At 41.3% G+C, this 26,026-nt stretch overlaps 1 protein-coding gene and 2 long non-coding RNA genes across 6 annotated transcripts in view; 2 read left to right on the top strand and 1 right to left on the bottom strand.

Annotated features, from left to right (window-relative positions):
* Positions 1-7,619, top strand: part of LOC146304826 (uncharacterized) — a 58,224-nt gene extending 50,605 nt beyond the window's left edge. The window contains exons 5-6 of the long non-coding RNA XR_014769274.1: positions 6,465-6,705; positions 7,584-7,619. This is a non-coding gene — a long non-coding RNA (uncharacterized LOC146304826). The remainder of the gene's footprint in view (positions 1-6,464; positions 6,706-7,583) is intronic.
* Positions 7,620-10,939: 3,320 nt separating this feature from the next.
* On the top strand, positions 10,940-13,108 carry LOC146304828 (uncharacterized). Its single transcript, XR_014769311.1, has 3 exons — positions 10,940-11,328; positions 12,751-12,869; positions 13,049-13,108. It is a non-coding gene; the product is annotated as an uncharacterized LOC146304828 (long non-coding RNA).
* Positions 13,109-16,876: 3,768 nt separating this feature from the next.
* LOC146304829 (peripheral plasma membrane protein CASK-like) overlaps positions 16,877-26,026 on the bottom strand; it is a 50,888-nt gene continuing 41,738 nt past the window's right edge. For 3 of the 4 annotated variants that reach the window (XM_084713947.1, XM_084713945.1, XM_084713946.1), the window contains 5 exons: positions 24,921-25,001; positions 21,608-21,688; positions 21,039-21,241; positions 19,993-20,076; positions 16,877-18,797 (listed from right to left, as the gene is read on the bottom strand). In XM_084713947.1, coding sequence (XP_084570073.1) covers positions 18,621-18,797; positions 19,993-20,076; positions 21,039-21,241; positions 21,608-21,688; positions 24,921-25,001 — 626 coding nt within the window. In that variant the 3' untranslated portion in view covers positions 16,877-18,620. Of the gene's footprint in view, positions 18,798-19,670; positions 19,698-19,992; positions 20,077-21,038; positions 21,242-21,607; positions 21,689-24,920; positions 25,002-26,026 lie in introns of all 4 variants that reach the window. The other variant, XM_084713944.1, reaches the window with a different exon arrangement.

The raw sequence follows: 26,026 nt of genomic DNA on the forward strand, positions 1-26,026 counted from the left end.
TATGTATGTATGGTCATATGTATGTATGTTTGTATGCATGGTCATATGTTTGGCCATATGTATGAATGTATGCTCATATGTATGTATGCTCATATGTATGTATGTATGTATTTATGCTCATATGTATGTATGTATGTATGCTCATATGTATGTATGCATGTATGGTCATATGTATGTATGTATGTATGGTCATATCCCTCTATGGTACACATTATGATGCCAGTGAGGGAAATGTGTTTTTATGTCTCAAAATAGACTAAATAGACATAATCTGAAGAAATTTTATTTTTATTTTTATTTTTGGAAGTTTTTGGGGTTCGTTGCCTATATGCAACATTGTACCATAATGGTGCATAAGTGAAAAAGAACGTTCCTTTTCCAATTTGAACATTGTTTATTTCATAAACATATGCAAAAATATTCAATAACATCAAGAAGTCACAATTCATTTTAAAATTTAAATCTAAAAGAATTTAAAAAAGAATTTAAAAAGTTTCTTGGCTAAATGTTGCCTGTAGGCAACATTGTACTATTTAGGAACAACCAATTGAAATAAATGTGTAAAGTAAAGTCCAACTTAAAGCATTGTTAATGGTTCCCTATGGTTTTACCTCTTTTTTAAAGTATCGCATCATTTAAAGGGATGCATTGTGGAGATGTGACAGGGCAAAAATGGGCTTGTTGCCTGAGGGCAACATGGTACCATAGAGGGTTAACCAACAGCAGTTAGGTTGAAATTGACCAATCGTCTGTGTGTTACAGAACATTGAAATTTGAATACAATTACACCTGAAGCAGCTCAGGGTTTGACGTTATTAACAGTTTAATAAGACTGTCTGTCTAAAATTGAATGTGCTGTTGCTAACAGGCGATTGGCTGAAGTTAGGCTGGTGAAATTGACCAATCGCCTGTGTGTTACAGAACATTCAAATATGAATACTGAGAGGACCTGAGTTCTTAAAACCTCATGCAGAGACAATTACACCTGAAGCAGTTCAGGGTTTGAAATGTGAAACTGTCATCCTGCATGCCTGTCTGTATCTCTCTGTCTGTCTAAAATTGAATGTGCTGTTGCTCACAGGTGATTGGCTGATTTAACCAACAGCAGTTAGGCTGAAATTGATCAATCGTCTGTGTGTTACAGAACATTGAAATTTGAATACAATTACACCTGAAGCAGCTCAGGGTTTGACGTTATTAACAGTTTAATAAGACTGTCTGTCTAAAATTGAATGTGCTGTTGCTAACAGGCGATTGGCTGAAGTTAGGCTGGTGAAATTGACCAATCGCCTGTGTGTTACAGAACATTCAAATATGAATACTGAGAGGACCTGAGTTCTTAAAACCTCACACAGAGACAATTACACCTGAAATTAACAGTTATTAACAGTTTTATTCAGTGTAGCATCAGCTTTCTAATAAAAATTCAAATATTCTACCTAATTCAAATATCATTACATTAAAAAGGCAGGTATTCAGCGAGGCCTCAGCTTTTTAACTAATATTCATATATTCAAATCGTCCAGACATTTTATTCAAGGCAGCATTAGTTTTGTTTCAGCTTCAGAAATTGCTTTTCTAGTTTAAAAAGTGTTGTTTTGTTTCCCTCAGCCTATAGTATCTTTTTCACCCCCAAACATTGTAGGGTCTCTTGTACCAGTTTGTAGGGTGTCAGAGAGTTTATTTTTCTTTCCTGATTGTCTTGTCCTGTTTAAACCAGAAACTGCCAAACAGCTCATAAGTTCTTACTTCACTTTTTGGTTTGAAGCTGTAGCCTGCAGGCAAACGTTCAGCTCGTCCTTGATGACCAAAGCTCGGTCTGCGGCTTTGATATTCAGTATTCTGAACTTGGTCTGAACTCAGACTTTCTTTATGTTTGTGCTTTTAGGTACGAGCAGACTGTGTGTTTTTATAAACAGACTTATTTGTTGGCCTTGTGCTCTCCATTTTGACAAAATGTTCAAAACAGCCAGACAGGTCAGCTCTTTAGCTGTACTTGGACGTTATTAAACATTCTGAGCTTTTCTTACAGAACTTTAAAGGCACAGTTCACACTAAAAACAGACTTTTCCTCATACCTGTAGTGCTATTTATGTAATGGATAATGTACAGTGAGCGAGTCATTGTTGCAGAATAAACCCTGACGCGGCACTGATGTTACCTTGCTAAAATCTAAAGTTTTGACACAAAATATTGTGTAATATATATATAAATATTTGTGCCGCAGTATGGAGCTGCATGTCCATAACTAAATGCAGAATGCATCTCTATTTCTTTTTTCTAGCCACTAGATGTTGGTATACACTTGCAAGACAGCCATTTCTTTGCCAATATTATTAGTATCAGTGTTGCAAATTTTAATTTAATTTTTGAGGAAATTGTGGATCTGAAACCTTTCTTGTAGGCTGTACAAACTGAAACAACCCGTATTATTTATTTGATTTTATTACTTATACTGACCTTTTCATGAGTTTCTGTAATATTTGTAGTTTCTTTGCAAGACGTCTGATTTCAGAGCGAGTTATTAAATTAATACTAAGACAAATAATAATTAAATGGAGAGGCAATTATGTACTATAATGATGAGGAGATAAATTTATATATCTATTTATATATTACATTTTCATAGTCTAATGTGACATTGAGCTTTCTTCTTCCATTTGGAATTCTTAACCAGGTTTTATAGATATAAATAAATTTGAACTGAATTACCAAAAACTTAAATATGTAACCTTTTTTTTTTCAAAAATTAAATTGTGTAAATAAATAAATAATCAACGTGAAGGGCACCTTAGCAGTGCAGGCCTTGGATTCACCCAGTAAATAGATTCCACCGAGGCTCTGCAATCCTCTTTTAACGACCAGACACTTGTCTCTCCTTGAAAGCTGTGCTTTAAATCAATGCAGACGCAAAAAGAAAACTGTTTATTAGATGTTTCTGTGTTACTTAACCAGCGCCTGGCAGCTGTTTGATCTGAGCTTTATTTGAGCACGAGGATATCAGTGAGTTTTCAGAGAGCAGGGCTGGTGCATAAAGTAGAATTATGACTACAGCAAACAATGCAATATTCTATTATTTATGAGAAGAATGTGATTTTCTATAGACCTTCATTACGCTTTCCTTGTGGGCATGACATTGAATATAGAGTAGATTTACATAGTTGTGTCTGTGGGAGCGTCTCTCATTAAAATCGGATCATTGAGAAATTCAATAGACAAATCTTCACCTGTTACAACAATAGCAATGAGACAGTATCCAGATTGTTTGTTTGTTTACCAAAGTCAGTTCTGCAGGAAGTCCCTGCTGGACTTATTATACCCACATATTAAAGGGATAGTTTAGATTATTTAAAGTGGGGTTGTATGAGGTACTTATCCATAGTCAGTGTTTCCTAAAGTGGTGTAATTTTCTGAACACGATGATTATTTTGCAGAAAACCTCCGATAAGCATCCTTGGAATTTTGTTGCAATAGTGAGGTATTTTATAAAAAACATATTGGTATATTTAGTTTTCTCCAGATTCCCCAGCCCATATTTAATTAATGGTATGTTACATATATCCTGTATCCCAGAAAAGTGTAATATTTGTAAGCCAAATGTTGCTTTAATCCAATCGATGAATAGGTGGAATCATTAATTTTAGCTCCTGGAACATGGGAGTTGTTGGTGTGCTGTTATCTATTAGTTTTGTTTGGCGTCTGGTGTTTGGAAAGGTCAGTCCAGATTAATCAAAAATCTCACAAACGTGTCTAATATAGTGGACACTTGAGTGTAAGCTCATAGAATGAATTTAGTCTAATTATCAGTTAAAGAGAGTAATAGGTGAGTTTTGTAACATAATTATAATAGAACTTTGGAAAAACTTCACATTTCAGTAAAATTTCAGCTACTTGTGGGTCTCTGTAGAATAACCAACTGCATCTGATACAACTTCTCTAGCCACACCCAGGCCTGATTACTGCCACACCTGTTCTCAATCAAGAAATCACTTAAATAGGACCTACCTGACAAAGTGAAGTAGACCAAAAGATCCTCAACAGCTAGACATCATGCGGAGATCTAAAGAAATTCAGGAAGCAATGAGAGAGAAAGTAATTGAGATCTATCAGTCTGGAAAAGGTTGTAAAGCCATTTCTAAAGCTTTGGGACTCCAGTGAACCACAGTGAAAGCCATCATCCACAAACGGTGAAAACATGGAACAGTGGTGAACCTTCCCAGGATCGTCCCGCCGACCAAAATTACCCCAAGAGCGCAGCGACGACTCATCCAAGAGGTCACAAAAGACCCCACAACTACAGGCCTCACTTGCCTCAGTTAAGGTCAGTGTTCATGCCTCCACCACAAGAAAGAGACTGGGCAAAAATGGCCTGCATGGCAGAGTTCCAAGACGAGACAAAAGTTGAAGTTTTTGCAAAGTGAGTGTCCCATTACATCTGGTGTCTTTCAGAAAAAGAACATCATACCACCAGTAAAATATGGTGGTGGTAGTGTGATGGTCTGGGGCTGTTTTGCTGCTTCAGGATGAATTCTGCTGTCTACCAAAAAATCCTGAAGGAGAATGTCCAGCCATCTGTTCGTGACCTCAGGCTGAAACGAGTTTGGGTTCTGCAGCAGGATAATGATCCAAAACACGCCAGCAAGTCCACCTCTGAATGGCTGAAGAAAAACAAAATGAAGACTTTGGAGTGGCCTAGTCAAAGTCCTGACCTGAATCCTATTGAGATGCTGTGGCTGAATTACAACAATTCTGCAAAGATGAGTGGGTCAAAATTCCTCCACAGCGCTGTAAGAGACTAATTGCAAGTGATTGCAGTTGTTGCTGCTAAGGGTGGCCCAACCAGTTATTAGGTTTAGGGGGCAATCGCTTTTTCATACAGGGCCATGTAGGTTTGGATTTTTTTCTCCTCCCTTAATAATAAAAACCCTCATTTAAAAAATGCATTTTGTGTTTACTTGTGTTGTCTTGTTTGTTTGATGTGAAATATTGAAGTATGACAAACATGCAAAAAAAGAGAAGAAAACCGATACTCATCTTAAAACTTTTTGCATATTTTTTTAAGTTTAATCTTCGTTTTTTCTTTTATCGGTAGAAATTGGTTTCCATGAGACCAAAGTTACAACAGACTGCTACAGACTCCCCTTTATGAGTGTTAATGGTAAAAAAAAAATCAACTTCAGACCCAAGTCAAGGAGGGTACATTCAAAACTGTGTCTGGAGATTTTGATAAAATTCTGGACCTACTGGTTTCCTTGTTTACACGTGTAGAATGTACTATCAAATCTAGAATCTAACATATCTGTATGAAATTAACATTTTTGGGGTCAAATAATTCTGTGATAATGAAAATAATTTTATTTCCCTCACTGAGTGCACGGCTGTCTAACCAGAATGTACCAAAGTTTAGAGCTGAAGCCGCCTGCCTCACATCTAACAACGTACCACTCTAAGTCCACCTCGCATTTAGACATGAATGTCAGCACTGCTCTCCATGCAAGCTTTTTCTTGCTCTTATTTCCATGTCAGTAAGTGTAATTGAACAAATGGAAATCAACGTGTCATGTCTGTTACAAAGAACCAACATCCTGTTTTATGCCAAGTCCACATCCTGCTAAGTCCACATCCTGCTTTATGCCAAGTCCACATCCTGTTTTATGCTAAGTCCACATCCTGCTTTATGCTAAGTCCACTTCTAATTGTTACTATTCTAAAATGGTATTTCTAAAGTCAAACAGCACTTTAATACCAGATCATTTTATTCACATGTTTAAAGGTTTGATGTTTATTCAACAGAACTGGTGTATCAAAAACTCCCAAACAATTTAAGTGAATTGTGACCAGTTTAGATAAAGAAAAACCAAAATAAAAACCCAGCAGACAGACAGTGTACATGCTAACATGCATGTGGCTCAAAGCTAAAAAAAAAAAAACGAAAGTAAAAATTAAGTTTAATTGTCAAGTTAGCTTAGCATGTTGGAGCTTTGGGAGACCTGACTTACACCAGCTGAGCAGAATGAAGGCATTTAATGTTTTCTTTTGAAAACTGTCACCCGTTTTTCAGAGTTTGCAGCAATGTCTTCCTGTGAAACTTCAGCAGTGTTTACGGACTACAAAAAACTAACCCCCACCCTTCAGTTGACATGAGGGCCAGTGGATAATGACTGAATTTATTTTTGCATGAACTAGCCCTTTAAAACAGCAAGCAATCTGGCTTCTGAAGATTAAGAGACAACCTAACACTTAATTGTTCTAGTCATAAATCTGTAAGGAAAACACTTTCAAAGGTTTGATGCTGTTTATTCAACAGATTTGGTGCACAATTTAAACATTTACCACTCAAGAATTCAAAATTGTCAAACTTGTCCACAGTACTTGACACAAAGACCTGTAGGAACACCAGAGGGGAAAAAACATGCAGTGATTTGTTATCAAACACATCTGACAGTTTGCACATTTCTCCTCAGACTAGTCTGGCAATGATACCTCACCTGGAAGAAACCCACCGACTTCCTTCCTGGGCTGGTCGTGACGTGGATGCGCCGCCATTTCAACCACATGGGCGAAATGTTTGCTACAAGTCTGCCGGATAAACACCATTTGTCTTGGCTCTTTGTGGACCTGCAACATGAAGCATGCGGAAGACGAGTGGAAAAGGGAGAGAGACGAGACTGGATGAAAACCGGAAGGAGTGCAGTTTCTTGTCAGGTAAGTAACTGCACACAAACACACTGCATTTGCTGCTATCAAGCTAACGTTTGGTTGTGCCCTTGGTTTGCTCTGAACATTCAACAGTCAAATTGGCAGTAAATGAAACCAGGTAAAAGTTACAGATTTTAAGAAGGGATGTCGTGTTTTATCTCACCTTTGTTGTAGTTTCACAGTCATTGTCCAACGAAGTCATGCCTGCCGAGTGAGCACATGGTGAAAGCAAAAACCACATGGTTATCACAGCCAACATGTATTGTCTAAGCCAGTGTTTCCCAACCCTGGTCCTCAAGGCACACTGCCCTGCATGTTTTAGATGTTTCCCTGCTCCAACACACCTGATTCACATGATCAGCTCATCATCAAGGCTCTGCAGAAGCCTGACAACAACCTGATCATTTGAATTAGGTGTCTTGGAGCAGGGAAACGTCTAAAACATGCAGGGCAGTGTGCTTTGAGGACCAGGGTTTTTTGGCTGTATATTTGTCATAAACCAGCTGAATGTATGTGAGAAATATGCAGCCAAAAAACCCTGGTCCTCAAAGCACACTGCCCTGCATGTTTTACACGTTTCCCTGCTCCAACACACCTGATTCACATGATCAGCTCATCATCAAGGCTCTGCAGAAGCCTGACAACAACCTGATCATTTGAATTAGGTGTCTTGGAGCAGGGAAACGTCTAAAACATGCAGGGCAGTGTGCTTTGAGGACCAGGGTTTTTTGGCTGCATATTTCTCACATACATTCAGCTGGTTTATGACAAATATACAGCCAAAAAGAACAGCCAGGTAAAACTAAGCCAACATAATGATTTACAAAAAGGTACGAGGTGTGGATATGGAGGCATCAGTAGTGACTGGGATGTGTGTTTTGCAGGCAGAAAAGCAGGAGAGCTGAGCCAAACCTGGGAGCCATGGAGCTGGGGAGCCATGGAGCCGTGGAGCCAAACCTGGGAGCCGTGGAGCCGGAGCTGGGGAGCCGTGGAGCCAAACCTGGGAGCCGTGGAGCTGTGGAGCCAAACCTGGGAGCCGTGGAGCCAAACCTGGGAGCCGTGGAGCCCTGTTCAGAGAGAACTCACCTGAGACGTGCAGCCCTGTTGAGAGAGAGGGGGCGAATGACACCAGGCTGCTACTTGTAGGCTGTGGTGGAGGTTCTACCCAGGTGTTGCCACTTTGCCTTAACGAGCCCCGCCCTGATTGCCACTTCCTGCAGGAACACCTGGTGGAGTTTCTACCTGGGTGCCGCCATTTTGTTTTTCTGGACCACCCTGACCGCCAGCTCCTGCAGGAACAGCTCAGCCAGGAAAAAGGCCGTTTTCAGCACATATAAAGTGCTTATACTATATTTTATAGTGTCTATGCTATATAGTATATACAGTATATATATATATATATATATATACTAGTATATATATATATATATATATATACGTACTAGTATATATATATATATATATATATATATATATGTACTAGTGTATATATATATATATATATATATATATATATATACTAGTATATATATATATATATATATATATATATATACTAGTATATATATATATATATATATATATATATATATATATATATATATATATATATATATATATATATATATATACTAGTATATATATATATACTAGTATATATATATATATATATACTAGTATATATATATTACGGCGGCGCGGCAAGCGATTCCAACTTTCGTTCCTTCCTTCCTTTCTTCCTTCCAACTGTCTTTCTTTAAGTACGTAGGATTCCAACTGTTCTAAAGAGAGTCATTAAGTAAGTAGGAAGTTAGCAGTTAGCAATAGGAAGTTAGCAAATAGCAATTAGCAAATAGCAATTAGCGATTAAAAAATAGGCAGTAAAAATTTAGCTGCTCATGCATCTCTGTATCATAACCCCTGGCATTTATGGCTCCGAAAGTCTGGGAGGGGACACGGCCCCCTCCACTACCCGCCAACCGCATCCGTGCTGGAACCCAGCGACGGGTGGAATCGAACCGCGGGCAGCTTGTCACCCCGGGATGACAACGTTCCTTGTTCTATCCACCACGCCACCAAGTCCACAACACACTTGGATAACTTCTCCAGGCGTTTTTATCTCTGCACTTTGGATGTTGGACTTTAAAATTCACCGAGGGTGGTAAGATTCGAACACACAACCTCAGAGTCCAAAGACTTCGCCTTAAGGCCTGCGCTATCGGAGCAGGCAGTCATGCATTCTTTCCCAGAGGTTTTCACTTTTTTCTTGGAACTCTGGCCGTTAAAAGTCACCGAGGGTGCTAAGATTCGAACACACGACCTCAGAGTCCAAAGACTTCGCCTTAAGACCTGCACTATCGGAGCTGACAGTCATGCGTTCTTTCCCAGAGGTTTTCACTTTTTTCTTGGAACTCTGGCCGTTAAAAGTCACCGAGGGCGGTAAGATTCGAACACACGACCTCAGAGTCCAAAGACTTCGCCTTAAGGCCTGCGCTATCGGAGCCGACAGGCATGCATTGGTTCTCAGAGGTTTTCACTTTTTTCTTGGGACTCTGGCTGTTAAAAGTCACCGAGGGCGGTAAGATTTGAACACACGACCTCAGTCTTTTTTTTTTAGAGCTTTTCATATTAACCTTTGGAGATCAGCTTCCAAAATTGACTGACTTATCAGAGGATTTAACCTTAAAACCTCAAACCTCCCAAGCCATTGTCTTACAGCCTGAGCTATTGGATCAGGTAGTTATTTGTAGGTTCTTAGAGGTTTTCATTTCATTCTTGGGACTCTGGCTTTCAAAAGTCACCGAGGGCGCTAAGATTCGAACACACGACCTCAGAGTCCAAAGACTTCTCCTTAAGACCTGCGCTATCGGAGCCGACAGGCATACATTGGTTCTCAGAGGTTTTCAATTTTTCCTTGGGACTTTGGCTTTCAAAAGTCACCTAGGGTGCTAAGATTTGAACACACGACCTCAGAGTCCAAAGACTTCGCCTTAAGACCTGCGCTATCGGAGCAGACGGACATGTGCCGGTTCTCAGAGGTTTTCACTTTTTTCTTGGAACTCTGGCCGTTAAAAGTCACAGAGGGCGGTAAGATTTGAACACACGACCTCAGAGTCCAAAGACTTCGCCGTAAGACCTGCGCTATCGGAGCAGACAGGCATGCGTTGGTTCTCAGAGGTTTTCAATTTTTCCTTGGGACTTTGGCTTTCAAAAGTCACCGAGGGTGCTAAGATTTGAACACACGACCTCAGAGTCCAAAGACTTCGCCGTAAGACCTGCGCTATCGGAGCAGACAGGCATGCGTCGGTTCTCAGAGGTTTTCAATTTTTCCTTGGGACTTTGGCTTTCAAAAGTCACCGAGGGTGGTAAGATTTGAACACACGACCTCAGAGTCCAAAGACTTCGCCTTAAGACCTGCGCTATCGGAGCAGATGGACATGTGCTGGTTCTCAGAGGTTTTCACTTTTTTCTTGGAACTCTGGCCGTTAAAAGTCACAGAGGGCGGTAAGATTTGAACACACGTCTCATTAACAACTGTCAAAGAATGAGAAACGAGCTGTGCTTTATACAGAGAGATAGCTCAGGTGGGCGAGCTGCTGAGATGCAAGTTGTTTGGGTTGTTTGGTGGTGTGGTGGTGGTGGTGTGGGGAGTTTCGAGTCTGCCGAGATTTCTGCCGAGTGGTAGACTCGAAACACCCCACAACACCAAAAGAAGCTACCACCAGAACTGACCCCCGCCCAACCCACCTCACCACCACCTCACCACCACCACCACCCACCCCCGCCCAACCCACCTCATCACCACCACCACCACCACCACCACCACATCACCACCACCCACCCCCACTCAACCCACCTCACCACCACCCACCCCCGCCCAACCCACCGCACCACCACCTCATCACCACCACCACCACCCACCCCCGCCCAACCCACCGCACCACCACCTCATCGCCACCACCCACCCCTGCCCAACCCCGCCCAACCCACCTCACCACCACCACCACCCACCCCCGCTCAACCCACCTCAACCCACCATCACCACCACCACCACCACCACCACCCACCCCCGCTCAACCCACCACCACCACCCACCCCCGCCCAACCCACCGCACCACCACCTCATCGCCACCACCCACCCCTGCCCAACCCCGCCCAACCCACCTCACCACCACCACCACCCACCGCCGCTCAACCCACCTCACCACCACCACCACCACCACCCACCCCCACCCCAAATCAAACACATAGCTGGAGTTAATGAGTTGGACTGGTTGTAAACTTTCCCTCAAATCATGACATGATAATGCAGACAGTTTAAGAGGTTGACTTAAACTTTCTTTTTTTTTTAGAGCTTTTCATATTAACCTTTGGAGATCAGCTTCCAAAATTGACTGACTTATCAGAGGATTTAACCTTAAAACCTCAAACCTCCCAAGCCGCGTCAGCGGCAGCAGAAACTGTTGGAAAAGGAGCGGATAATTCGCTTCATAAAGGACGAGAGGACGCAGGGAGGACAACGACAACATGGACCGAAGTTTATTACGAGTTCTGGGGTGAATCAGAGGCTCAACGGACTCACAAAAACAAACAGCAGGATCCGTGCGGCCGCTGCTAACCAGCTATCAGGTAAACTAACAACACCTGTGCAGACAGTAGATGACAATTTGAGGCTCAGAAACAAACTGCCCGGCGATCAAACCGCCCGAATGACTCGAGGTTAAAATGAGGGACTGTTGTGGGAAGGAACGTGGTGTTTAATGTCGCTTTTGTTTGAGTTTTACTGCAGTTATTGTCGGAGTGCACATTTACGGATGCGGATGTGCACTGAGCGAACACAGAGCTCATGGCTTCAAGGTAACCCCAGACCTGCGACAGATCTCGGAAGAGCTATTATTCTAACTCAGACCGTGAGTGTTTGATGTCCCTAAATCCAGCTAGACTTGTACATCCTCATTGTAACGCCTCATTATAGAACCACAGTTCATAGCATTATTAGTTTGTAGAACCTGTTCGATGAAGAACTGAACCGTGCAGATCTCGCGAGAGTTCCGTAAATCAAGACAAGACCCCTCTCATCAGAAGGAAAGGGCGAGTGAAAAATTGTAGAAAAACTAATTTATAAATCAGATGACGTAAAATTGAGTAAAAGTTTACTTTTTGAAATGTACTCGGTGTGCATGTGTATATATGTGTGTGTATGTGTGTGTATGTACACACACATATGTGTATATATATGTGTGTGTACATATATATATATTAGGGGTGGGACTTGATTAAAAAAAATAATCTAATTACAAGCTTTGTGATTAATTCATCTCAATCACATTTTAATGGCATAACAATATTTGCCACAAGAATCAACATTTTTCAATTTAAATGGATTTTGGTATATGACTGAATCAAATGATAGACACATGCAAAAATTTAAACAACAAAATATTGTTTATTTTGCATCAGTCTGACAATGGCACTAGTAATCATAATGGTTCAATTCAAGCTTTCATAGAACTTTAAAAATTGTAATTATTCAAAGCGCAGCGTTTTGCCTGTCTGATTATGTTTACCTGCTCTGAATTTGTTGATTAAGTCCTCCTTCCTATGGATAAGCAGGCTACGTAGTTAAATTGTTTAGTTTCTGTCTGTCTTTATGACCGCGAGTCTGAACGGGGTCTTATATTTTGAAAATCAACCGGATTCTCCCCTGTTTTCTGTGGCTGACTTCCTACCCGTTCGACCTGCTCTGTGGCAATTGACGCGCCATCTGTCTGTAATTTGCCTCAGAAATCCAATTAAATGCTTTGACATGATCTGCCAGATCAGATATTAATATAGCTGAAATGTTTTGCTATAATTTTGTGAGCAGAATAATAGAGATTGTGATATTTATTGTGCATCCCTACAGTAAATGTAACCACAAGACAACTTTAGTCCTAAAAACACAGAGGACTGAAGCTGCTCTTCTGCCGGCGTGCTGCTCAAAAGACGCCTCCTTAAGTGAAAAGAAAATGTGACCAATGTATAATATGTCCTCCTGTGGTCTCTGTCCAGGGCTCACACTTGTTTCAACCGGCTGGACCTGCCACCCTCGCCATCCTTCTCTATGCTGTATGAGAAGATGCTGACCGCCGTGGAGGAGACCAACACCTTTGGACTGGAATGAGACCCTCGTAAGTCTGTCTGTCTGTCCGTCTGCCCACCGCTTCCCAGCTCCCCTCAGGCTACCCCTCCAGGACTGCTGGTGGTAGTGAAGACAGGGAGCCATGATGGAAGCTGGGTTCAAAACGCTGGATTTAAAGTCCCATTTCTGGTTTATGTTTAATTTATAATGCGTTCTATTTTATAACAGAGGCTGTTGAGACCTTTGCACCATGAAGCTGCACAGAGGTAATTTTTTTTGTTGTTGTTGTTGCACCTACTTAGTAAGACACGCTTTCACCTGTGTGATGTGACGAATGAAGACCCACACTGCCTTTGGGAGAATTTAAACTGCCAGGGTTTGATCAACTGGACACGGGGATGTTATAGATGCTCAGATATTTAGATATTTAAACCTCAGTTTAATTTTTAATTTAACATTAAATTTAATTTTGTTGCACCACCAGTTTTTAAATGAAGTTTTTTATTATTAAGGGAGAAAAAAACCTCCATGTGAAAAAGTGATTGCCCCCCCTGTGAAAACTTAACTGTGGTTTATCATACCTGAGTTCAGTTTGTCTCCCTTTAATAATGAAAACCACTTAAAAACTGCATTTTGTCTTGTGTTTGACTAACATTTAAATTTGTTTGATGTGAAACATTGAAGTGTGACAAACATGCAAAAATTTTTGTATCATAACGTATTTTGCTTAAAATTACTCATCTTTTTGTTCACTTTTTCTTTTGCATATTTAAGTTTAATCTTCCTTTTTTATTGGCAGAAATTGGTTTCCATAAGACCAAAGTTACAGACTCCCCTTTATGAGTGTTAATGGTAAAAAAAAAAACTTCAAACCCCAGTCAGGGAGGGTACATTCAAAACTGTGTCTGCAGATTTTGATAAAATTCTGGACCTACTGGTTTCCTTGTTTACACTTGAAGAATGTACTATTAAATCTAGAATCTAACATTTCTATATGAAATTAACATTTCTGGGGTCAAATAATTCTGTTCTCATAATGAAAATTTTATTATTTCCCTCACTGAGTGCACTGCTCTGTCCACCTCACATTTATTTATTCCACAGAAGTGGTGTATCCAGTAGTCCACCCAGACAGACATGCTAACATGCATGTGGCTCCAAGCTAAAAAAAAAAAAGTGTGAAAATTAAGTTTAATTGTCAAGTTAGCTTAGCATATTGGAGCTTTGGGAGACCTGACTTACACCAGCTGAGCAGAATGAAGGCATTTAATGTTTTTTGAAAACTGTCACCTCTTTTTCAGAGTTTGCAGCAATGTCTTCCTGTGAAACTTCAGCAGTGTTTTATGGACTACAAAAAACTAAACCCCCACCCTTCAGTTGGCATGAGAGCCAGTGGATAATGACTCAATTTATTTTTGCATGAACTATCCCTTTAAGACAGCAAGTAATATGGCTTCTGAAGAGAAAACAGAATACTTTCAAAGGTTTGATGCTGTTTATTAAATGGATTTGGTGCACAATTTAGACATTTACCACTCAAGAATTCAAAATTGTCAAACTTGTCCACAGTACTTGACACAAAGACCTGTAGGAACACCAGAGGGGAAAAAAACATTCAGTGATTTGTTATCAAACACATCTGACATTTTGCACATTTCTCCTCAGACTAGTCTGGCAACGATACCTCACCTGGAAGAAACCCGACTTCCTTCCTGGGCTGGTCGTGACGTGGATGCGCCGCCGTTTCAACCACATGGGCGAAATGTTTGCTACAAGTCTGCCGGATAAACACCATTTGTCTTGGCTCTTTGTGGACCTGCAACATAAAGACATGCGGAAGATGAGTGGAAAAGGGAGAGAGACGAGACTGGATGAAAACCAGAAGGAGTGCAGTTTCTTGTCAGGTAAGTAACTGCACACAAACACACTGCATCTGCTGCTATCAAGCTAACGTTTGGTTGTGTCCTTCGTTTGCTCTGAACATTCAACAGTCAAATTGGCAGTGAATGAAACCAGGTAAAACTTAGATTTTGAGAAGGGACGTCGTGTTTTATCTCACCTTTGTTGTAGTTTTACGGTCATTGTCCAACGAAGTCAAGCCTGCTGAGTGAGCACATGGTGAAAGCAAAAACCACATGGTTATCACAGCCAACATGTATTGTCTAAGCCAGTGTTTCCCAACCCTGGTCCTCAAAGCACACTGCCCTGCATGTTTTAGACGTTTCCCTGCTCCAACACACCTGATTCACATGATCAGCTCATCATCAAGGCTCTGCAGAAGCCTGACAACAACCTGATCATTTGAATTAGGTGTCTTGGAGCAGGGAAACGTCTAAAACATGCAGGGCAGTGTGCTTTGAGGACCAGGGTTTTTTGGCTGCATATTTCTCACATACATTCAGCTGGTTTATGACAAATATACAGCCAAAAAGAACAGCCAGGTAAAACTAAGCCAACATAATGATTTACAAAAAGGTACGAGGTGTGGATATGGAGGCATCAGTAGTGACTGGGATGTGTGTTTTGCAGGCAGAAAAGCAGGAGAGATGAGCCAAACCGGGGAGCCATGGAGCTGGGGAGCCCTGTTGAGAGAGAGGGGGCGATTGACACCAGGCTGCTACTTGTAGGCTGTGGTGGAGGTTCTACCCAGGTGTTGCCACTTTGCCTTAACGAGCCCCCCCCCCCCCCGATTGCCACTTCCTGGTGGAGTTTCTACCTGGGTGCCGCCATTTTGTTTTCCTGGACCACCCTGACCGCCAGCTACTGCAGGAACAGCTCAGCCAGGAAAAAGGCAGGTTTCTGCACATATTAAATGCTTAAACTATATTTTATAGTGTCTATATATGCTATATAGTATATATAATATACTATATATACTAGTATATGTGTGTGTGTATATATATATATATATATTAGTATATACTATAATGGCTGGCTGGTAGGTGGCAGGTATGTGTTTCCTACATTCTTAATTAAGTAACTTAATTAAGAATTACTTAGTAACTAAGTGTTTTCAAGTGTAATTAAGTATGTAATTAAAGTATGTAAGTAATTAAGTATATAATTAAGTAATTAAGTGTAGGTAGGTGTTGATTAGCATTAGCATTAGCATTTAGCGAGGCAAATCTTTACATTTCAGTAAAATTCCCAGTCGTGCGTCTCTGTAGCATAACCCCCTACCTCTGTAGCTGGGGAAACTTGGGAGGGGACACGGCCCCCTCCACTACCCGCCTCCGCATCCGCATCCGTGCTAGGGCCCGGTGACGGGTGGATTCGAACCGCTGCGCTGCTTGTCACCCCGCGATGACAACGTTCCATGTTCTAACCACCACGCCACCAAGTTACCCAACACACTTGAACCACTTCTCCGGGCGCTTTTATCTCTTCACTTTAGGTGTTGGACTTCAAAATTTGCTGAGGGTGGTAAGATTCGAACACACGACCTCAAAGTCCAGAGACTTGGTCGTAAGACCTGCGCCATCAGAGCTGACGGTCAAGCTTTGGTTCTGAGAGGTTTTCACCTTTTTCTTGGGACTCTGGCTTTCAAAAGTCACCGAGTGTGATAAGATTCGAACACACGACCTCAGAGTCCAAAGCCTTCGCCTTAAGACCTGCGCTATCAGAGCTGACGGGCAAGCTTTGGTTCTGAGAGGTTTTCACCTTTTTCTTGGGACTTTGGCTTTCAAAAGTCCCTGAGGGTGGTAAGATTCGAACACACGACCTCAGAATCCAAAGCCTTCGCCTTAAGACCTGCGCTATCGGAGCAGACAGTCAAGCTTTGGTTCTGAGAGGTTTTCACCTTTTTCTTGGGACTTTGGCTTTCAAAAGTCACAGAGGGTGATAAGATTTGAACCCACAAGGTCAACCTCCCAACCCATCCTCTTACAGCCTGAGCTATTGGATCGGATGGTCACATTTCGGTTCTCTTCCACTTTTATCTTTGGAACAATGGATAAGATTGTTGAAGTCCATTTCTCAGCAGCCTCCTTTACCTTCTGCTGCCGACTCAGTTCATCTCCGGTTAGCCAAAATAGAAATAGAATGAAGACAAGGCAATTTACTTTAAACACGTAAAAGGAAATATATTTTTTTTAAAAATGAAATAACAAAAAAGAACAACATTTCATACAGAAGAGCTGCTTTTGTCATTTGCAGAGGTAATTTACACAGGACTTGAAATGAAAACGCTTTACTTGAAGTGGAACAACAGCAGCCGCACCACACAGGTGAAAATATTGACTTTTTTTTAATTTTATGGGGGTTTTTTTTGAAGACCCTTCGACTGATGTGCCTGCATACTGAGCTGCTGCGGGTGCGGCAGCGTCGTGCCACTTCTGGTAAAGCATGAAGAGGTTATGTCACATACTGAGCTTCTTTTAAGGATTAATATACACTGGCTCTTGGTAATTCACTCATATGACGTACGCACCATTGAAACATTTACACACAAAATTTAGAGTTATTTTTCTCTCCCTCAAAACAAGAATACTCCTTTTTATATTTTTAAAGACAACAGTTAACAGTTCCAAAACGGTGGCTCTAGGATTGGATTTATCCCACCTACATGAGGCCCTCCCCTTCCACACCGACATTCCTATGAACACTTAATTTTAACAAGCATGGCTCACTGTTTGAGGAAAGAAGTAACTGGTTGTCGTGGCGGCCTGCCTGGCAGAAACCAGGGGTGTGCATAGGTGTTACCGACTCCTTCCCCGAGGCTCTGATAAGGCAGTTTATTTTTCTTCTTTCCGTTAGCTTTTTTTTTTTTTTTTTTTCCTGGGAGCCATGTTTAGTGGTGGATGTAAGTGCTTTTTCATAGCTGATCATGCCCCAAGAACAATATCCCAGGTCCATCGACCACTGATTAGCGGAGGGAGAGGGGGTAAACACAGCCAAGAAGAGAGTAGGCAAGACCAAATGAAAACTGTGAGGTGACGAGATGCAGTACATGTCTTCTTCTTCTTCTTCATTGTCCATTTTTGTGCAAACTGAGATGTAAACAAAGACCGTCGGAGGTTGAGAGAGAGGGGGGGAAGCATGGTACAACAGGCTACAGCAACACACGGAGAGACAGTGCAGAGGGATGCAATGTGCTCCTTCGACAGACTGACAGGCACAGAGGGCCGTTGAAATAAATAACGGGGCTGAGGGAAGGCGGGTGAAAGAAACTGCTAAGTTTCCTGTGCTTTTTGCTTCACTCAAACTTGCATTTGGAGCTGAGGGAGTTTAACTTGTCGCCACTGTAGCAGCTTCTAATGTGCTTCAAATTTCGGCTTGTTTTTCACAGGGGCCGAGGAGATCGGGGAGGACACAGAGTACCACAAGAAGTGCCTTTAAAGGTCAACACACACACAGGCACCCACATAAGACTGCTTTATGGTCATGCTCGCTATTGCCTTTCCAATGTTACCACCCATCCATCGATTAGAAAAGAAAAGTACAAAATATCTACCACACTGCCCCTCCACTCCCCACCCTTCAACTATATAAGGACAGAACCATATTCACTTAGTTTTTTATCATTTATATATATATATGTATATATGTACACAACAATATGCCTTTGAGGCTGTTGAGAAAAAGGGGTTGGGGGCTGGATGAAGTCTCTGTCGTGAGTCATTAGTTTCTTCATTTCCCTCTTTTTCAGCAACAGTTTATCTACAGAAATGTTATGATTCTGATGAGAGAGAGAGACGTGATTCAAGGGGATTTTTGACCAAAGTTTAGCATCCATTGTTGGATCAGAGATCAGAGATGGATCGTTCAGGGTGATGAGGAGCTAAATGCCGTTGAGTGTGTGTCAGTAGACCCAGGAGACGGGGACCCACTGAGGAGTGGTGGACACCAGGTCCACCGCCTCCTCCAGCAGTCGGATGGTGTCGTCGATCTCGTTGTTGATGATGGTCTGGTCGAAGTAGTGGGCGTAGGTCCGCTGCAGCATCTCCGATTCCTTCTGGAGCCGCTGAAGAGAGTCGTCCTGAGTGTGGGGTTGAGGATAGAGAGAGGGAGTTCAGTGACTGGTCTCAGTGTTCGTCTGTCATGTGTGATGGGTTTCAAGGGTCCATTTGTGGTCCAGTTCTATATAATCATGCGTTAATTCATGCATATTTAAAGTACATTAAAGTCACATTGGGAGTGTAATTTTTAAACGCCAAGTTGCTTTTTGTAATTTGCAATGTCTTAAATGGATAGTTTGAATTATTTAAAGTGCAGTTTTTAGAGGTTGCTTGCTTGGTGCCTATCAGTTGTTGAGTTATAAATATAAATATAATGCTACTTAAAAATGTGTTTTTGACAATGACTAAATAAGGCCAAATCTACCTGTGATATGACCACTTACCAAAAATGAGCTAAGTTGTTTCCCTAAGAAAGTAGCAGCAATGCATAAACAACAAACAGTCCAATCTGTAATTGTAAATGTGTATAAAAAAGTAATTGACCTTGATACAAACTTATCTTGTTAAACACTAAGTAGACCACCAATGCAGTCCTGAAGTTTATGGGAAAAAAAAATACAGTCTAAATAATAATCTTGATCAGATATATTGCAGTTAGATGTTTCCCCTGAATCATGCAGGATACAAGAAGGAGAGGAAAAATGAAATAGGGAGGCAGAGTTGGGCCAAAACAGACAGCGATGCATGAGTCTGCATCAAAAATGAAGATGCACCACTGAGAGAACACACAATTAAGAGGATTATTAGAGGGATTAGAGGATTTAGAGGAAATCAGGAGGAATAAGAGTGGACAAAGCTAGACAACTACTGGAGCTACACAAACACAGAGGCCAGACGTGCCTTTCTATAATCTCCAAACAAGCTAAGACTCACACCATTTAACCAGTACTTACAGGCAGTTTCCTGCACCACTTTGGAACCTTGAGTGCAAATAAAAACAGGCATGCCAAAGAAAATACAAACATGCTTAAAGCAAACAGGACACGTGCAGTTAGAGACACATCGAGCAAAGCAAAAAAGGATGACGGAAATAGAAATTAATGTGGTTTTCACGCTGGCTTTGTTTGAATTGCCTCTGAATTCAGACTAAAACGCCAGTGTGAAGTGCTTTCGGACTGAATGAGAGTTAGTACGTGCAGGTGAAGTTAACTTAAACAAACTAGGATGAGTCAGAGAGGAGGCAGCAAAGTATTTGTGTTGTATTTGTGACAGTACCTCAGTCATGCCCGGGGTGATGGTGGGAGCTGCGATGAACACAACGTAGGGAGCAAACTCAGCTGTCCTGAGGATCTTTAGGGCCTGATGAGAGACACACACAAACATTTTCATTTTAATTCAGCAGTTCTTCAACCTGGGAGCAGCAGATGAGTTTTCAGTGTTTCCGCTGGTTGCCGCTCAGAGGTAGTTATGTACTTTAGCCATAAAGTGTGAAGTTGAGCTCAGGCTGCTGTATAATAGTTAATGAAAAGCTGTGAGTTGAGACTGCTGCATTAATGTGTGTGTTGCATGTATGTTTACAGCTGCAGATGTTTCAGGTTGAGCAAGTTTTAACAACATTAATGCTGTTGGCTAGTTTAACTACTTTTCAAAATGAACTGTAAGCAAATGTGTGAAATGTTGGTAGAACTTAAGTAAAATGGAAATGTAGTGTTTTAATAAGAGGCTTGTACAACTGGAGGCTACCTTGAGAAAACCTAGATGGATCAAAACAAAACAAAATGTTCTGCCTTTGTCTGCATAACACAAAAAAAAATCTAATTCTATTGAACAAAAATAATTAAGCAATAATGATATTCAACATTAAGGTAATTTGGGGTCTGGTAGCTCAGTTGGTGCAGTGTTTACCCCACCTATCGAGGCTGTGAGTCCACTGCAGTGGCTGTGGGATTGACTCCTGCCTATGGCACTTTACTGCATGCCATTCCTGTACTTTCTCCCACTTTCAGCTGGCAAAAGGCATAAAAGCCCAAAATATTAAAAAAACAAAACATTAAGGCAATTTTATTTCAAGTCAACCCCTTAAATTCAATCACATCTATTCTAATCAGTGTAAAATAGTGAAACAAATGAAAACAAACACTGAATTCATGTGCTCATAATTGGCATCACCTTTTTTGCTTCTGACTGGAGGCAGTCTGCAGTGAGTTGAACAGAACTGACATCAGTGAAGGCAACGAGTGATAGATTTTAAAACTTTATTTGCAATTAAATGACAGCTGATTATCATGGAAAATGCATGTCACTAAAAGTCTGTTTGTCACCTGTGGTTCAACATCCAGGATGGAGATCATGCCCTGTGTGTGGATCTGCCTGATCGTCTCCAGCCTGGTTCCATACATGGCGTCCTCATGGCTGCCGTACTCCAGGTAATCGTTGTTGCTGATGTCCTGCATCATCTGGTCGTGAGACACAAAGTAGTAGTTCTTTCCGTTCTCCTCGTCCTTCTTGGGAGGTCGAGTCGTGTCTGAGCAGAGAGACAGGTCGATAGACAGTTCAGAAGAGGGACAGAGATGGAAATACGTAAAGGGCGGCAGAAATAATGGATGACACTGAGTCTGTGTGTGTCTGCCTGCCTTTGTGTTGCCAAGGGTTATACATGAAATTCTGACTACATTATTGCATCTTTTGAGCCTTAAAATCAGACTTGTTCAGACTCGTTGATGTCTCTCTCCTATGCAGGATTACATAAAAAAACCTTGGATAAGAACGCTGCTAGGTCATTTTGGTGAATTTATATTGCTGTGGTCTGGAGAGTTATTTTCAGCGTGGTATATGTAACCACCTCACATGTTTTGTTGCACTTGTGTAGTTGGCGAGTGTGTGTCCTTACGTGGTATGGGGTAGGCGAAGCGGTCAGGATGTTTGGTAATCAGTGTGTTCTTAATGTGCCTCCTGCCGACTCCGTGTGCACCTGAATGAAAGGAGATAACAGAGACAATTAGACAAGTTGGTCAATCCAGTAACAGACACATCTAAACTGTAATATAGCTGCTAGAAATGTTTGCAGTCTTTCTGTTGAAGTTAATAATGATTCTTAAGCAAATGTTTGCTCAATTCTAAAAACAGGCGGCCTTAATCTTTCTCTGGCTTCCCTCTGACTCCTGTTGATGGTGTGGTTGTTTTTGGTCTGGTGTTCACCTACAGCCAAATGTTGATCTGTTTTATGTTAAAGCTTTGGCGTGTTGTGTGTTTTCTGCTTTACCTTCTTAGAGGTTGTAGATCAACATGTTTTCTTGTTCCAGTCTGTTATGTTTGCAACTGGCAGCCTTGTATTGCTGTGTGGGATCTGAGTTGAGTTTAGGTGCTGTCGTCAAAAAGAAGCATTTGTACTTTTGTTTTGTTTTTAGTCACGTCTCCTTCACAGCTTTCATTGTCCGCCAGTACGATGGTGATAGAATCATCTTTGTGAAACTTCAGACTTATGTTTTTTTTCCAGAGAGATATTTAATTTTGGTAGCCTGACGTTACTCTACATCCTCATGTTAAAGGTCCACTTTGTTCTTGTTTTTAATGTGTTGACATGCACGCTCAGTACCTATGATGATTTTATTCACTGTGATGGAGGTCACACTGAGACGCTGGTTCTTAGAAATGTTGTTTTCCATTTCCTGTAACTGTCTTTTTCTTGCACAGATGTTCAAACTTATATCAACTTAAATCTTTATTCCGGCTTCCTCAAAATGGTGTCAGCTTTTTTCAGACTGTCTTCATGTCTATCTTCATACAATACTCAGATGCTATATTATTATGTATATTATGTTATCAGCCCATGAATGCATGGGCATTTGAGTATTGTTTGAAAATATACTTGATGAAACCTATTCTTCAGTGCATATTAGTACAATGACTGTCAGATCAGATGTTGGAAAGAGGTTCCTCCTTGGCACAATCTTGACCACAATCTCTCACACTTCCCTTTCCTGTTGTGGACCAACATGGATGAGTCATGTGGTCAAATTTGTGGTCAGAATTGCTCAGTGTTAGAACCACAGGCAGTTAAGCATCCAATATAAGGTTTATACAGAAGCATGGGATTGACATGTATTAATTAAGCTTATATCATTAGAGGAGGGCTTCAGAGCGGACGCCATTTTGACGAGAAAATTGTTAGACATGATAATTACACAGTGCTGTTGGAGGATATCTGAACAAAAATCCAACAGTAACACAGTTACAACATGCTGCTTCATCACCTGCTGCAGACTCATGAGAACTCATTCCAGGAGACTAAATGTAAAGACACTCCTGAAGTGAACATCTATGCAAGAAAAGAACAGTTACAGATTCAAAAGGAGCAATGGGTCATCAATGCATCCCAAAGTGTTCCACAGGGATATAAAGTACAAAAGAAGTCACAGTTGATGGAATAACAGATTCCGAGCTTCCAGACTGAGCACAAGAACTGTGTGGACCTTTAGAGTAAAGCTCAGCAGCCAGTTATCTGCAGGAAGAGAGAGCTCTGATAATATCCAGACGGATGATTCTATCACCATCCAACCAGCAGACAAAAGGGAGGGTAACAGTTGTAATTAGATGTATGTATGGAATCTAAGTGTTGAGACAAGGAATGTCACCTTGCTGGGGGGGGAGGAGCCTGAGCTAGTGCAGGAGGTTGAGCGGTACCGGCTAGAGATAGTCGGGCTCACCTCCACGCACAGTCTGGGCTCTGGAACCCAACTCCTTGAGAGAGGCTGGACTCTTTTCTACTCTGGAGTTGCCCACGGTGAGAGGCGGCAGGCTGGTGTGGGCTTGCTTATAGCCCAGCAGCTCAGCCGCCATGTGCTGGAGTTTTCCCCGATGAATGAGAGGGTTGTCGCCCTGCGCCTTCGGGTAGGGGATAGGTGCCTCACTGTTGTTTTGGCCTATGGGCCCAACAGCAGTGCAGAGTACCCGGCTTTCTTGGAGACCTTGGGAGGGGTGCTGGAAAGTGCTCCGACTGGGGACTCTGTCGTTGTGCTGGGGGGACTTCAACACCCAGGTGGTTGGCGACAGTGTTAACTGGAGGGGTGTGATTGGGGGGAACAGAACCCGAGTGGTGTTCTGTTATTGGACTTCTGTGCTAACCCCCATTTACAGAATAAAGGTCAGTGTTGATGACCTCCTTTGTAGAGCAGAACACCTTGTGAGTGTTGAGGAGGATAGAGAGGAAGCACTTCAGGTCAACAGTTACAAAGAGGAGATAATACTGTACTCAACCCCGACTTAAAGGGATACGGATTATTTGAAGTGGGGTTGTATGAGGTACTTAACCATAGTCAGTGTATTACCTACAGTAGATGGCAGCCAGCACACCCCCAGCTTGGAGAAGCAGTGCCTGCATGGAAGCTGAGCTATGTAGTGCTGTGGACAAATTCAGCAGCATAATGTATGTTTGTCACCTAAATTATGAGTTTAAATGTTTTGAATATTTTGTCTGCTTTACTTTGCATCTTTTCTGAGGGGAAACCTCTGTCATGTAAGCCAAATGTTCATTTCTTTGATATGACTTTGATTGGGGGTTTTTTTTGTAGCTAAAATACATTTCACTGCTATAATAGTCCCCCCCTTAGCTTCCTACACTGCTTCTTCAAACTGTGGGCCTATCAACAACCATCTATGGTAAGTCGTACACTGACTGTAGATCAGTGCCTGATACACCCACTTCAAAAATAAAGGCTTCGATAAATATTGCAGCCAATATTTATCAGTTAAATTATCAATTTATCAACTGTTATGTGCCTATGTGGTAAAGCTATGGTAGGCCAAAATCAGACAATACTTTATTGGCTCCAATATTTATCATGCATAGTTTAAACTATCGGGAGAAATTAGAATCTGACTTTATTTTCAGAAATGAAAACTTGTGGGCCTGATCCTCTTCCATAGTAAAGGCTGTATACAGGGAGTTAATTTATTCATGTAGGGCAGGAATTTTCAAACTCACGGTTCTGACTTCATTCTCAGAACTGTGTTTGAATTCTCTGAATTATTCTGTGTTTTGGACATCCTGCCCTATATGAACAAATAAGCCCCACCATTTCTGTGCTTACTACGGAAGAGGATTACAGCCATATGTGTAAAATTTGATTTCTGAGAATAAACATGCAGCTCAAAAAAAAATTTCACACGTGGCTTTACACCTCTTCCGTTTCGCATTTACTTACCAAGCAAAACCAGCGTTTTCCTCTTGAAAGATGGCAGTTTCACCACTTCCTCATATGTCACCAGATCTAATTGGTCAAACACTGCAGAACAGAGGAGAAACAGGAGGTTAGCACAGCATCAGCTGTAAAGGACAAAACATATGGTTGGGTGTGTTAAATTCAGGGGTTAATTGGAAATGTAAATTATAAGGACTGTAGAGCAATGTCTGTTGAGTTTTGTTTGAGCTTGTGTTACAGAGGTGTTGATTCAAGTATTGGTTATTTTGCAGGCTTGTATTGGGTTATATACTAAAGCCTTTTTCTACTCATAAATGGGATAGACCAAATATTAAAAACACCTCTCAGTAAATCAGAAAACAATTCATCAGCACAAGTTAAAACTAAAACTCAACATGACATTAACTGCAGGGCTGTTGTATCACACTGCATTAGTTGAGAGTAATAAACTGAGTGTGCATATTCCACAACAGTGCAAACACAAATCTTAATAAATAAATGCAGAGCTAATAGAAAATCAGAAAGGGCACAAGCAAAGCCAGTGCTAATGAGATTAACATTAATTTCAATGTTTTGTCCCTGTGGCTTAAATCAACTGTGCTCAGTCAGATGGGTTTTTCATATTTAGAGCTGAGTTATTCAAATAATGCCATAATGTACACCAACTGGTAGTTCAAACAAGCACCAGGCAGACCTGAGGAAGGTCAAGTACCTTGAAAAAGCATTAAAAACTTGCTTATTTGCACTAGCCTTGGTCAGACAGAAAAACATAACCAAGCTGACTAACATCTCGTCAATTTGAATTACATTTCCAATATGACCAAACAAAGCGGCCGTCATTCAAAAGTCAAGGAGACATTAGGAGGAGGACGAGGTTACAAAGCAGAAAGAGGAGGAAGGAAGAAAAACACAGAAGCTGGACGCCAGCTGTCTGGAGTTACTTACATGCAGCCATGTCATTGGGTAAGAGACAGCATGAAATATGGACAAAGGGTGGGAGCGGAAGGGTTAATAAAAAAGACACCATAAAAGAAGACAAGTTGAACAAAAAAAAATACACCACCATAACAAAAATTGGTTAACATCAAAAGCTGTTAATTGCAACACTG

This window comes from Lutjanus erythropterus, chromosome 24 (assembly GCF_056507025.1).
Source record: "Lutjanus erythropterus isolate fLutEry1 chromosome 24, fLutEry1.hap2, whole genome shotgun sequence".
NCBI lineage: Eukaryota > Metazoa > Chordata > Actinopteri > Lutjaniformes > Lutjanidae > Lutjanus > Lutjanus erythropterus.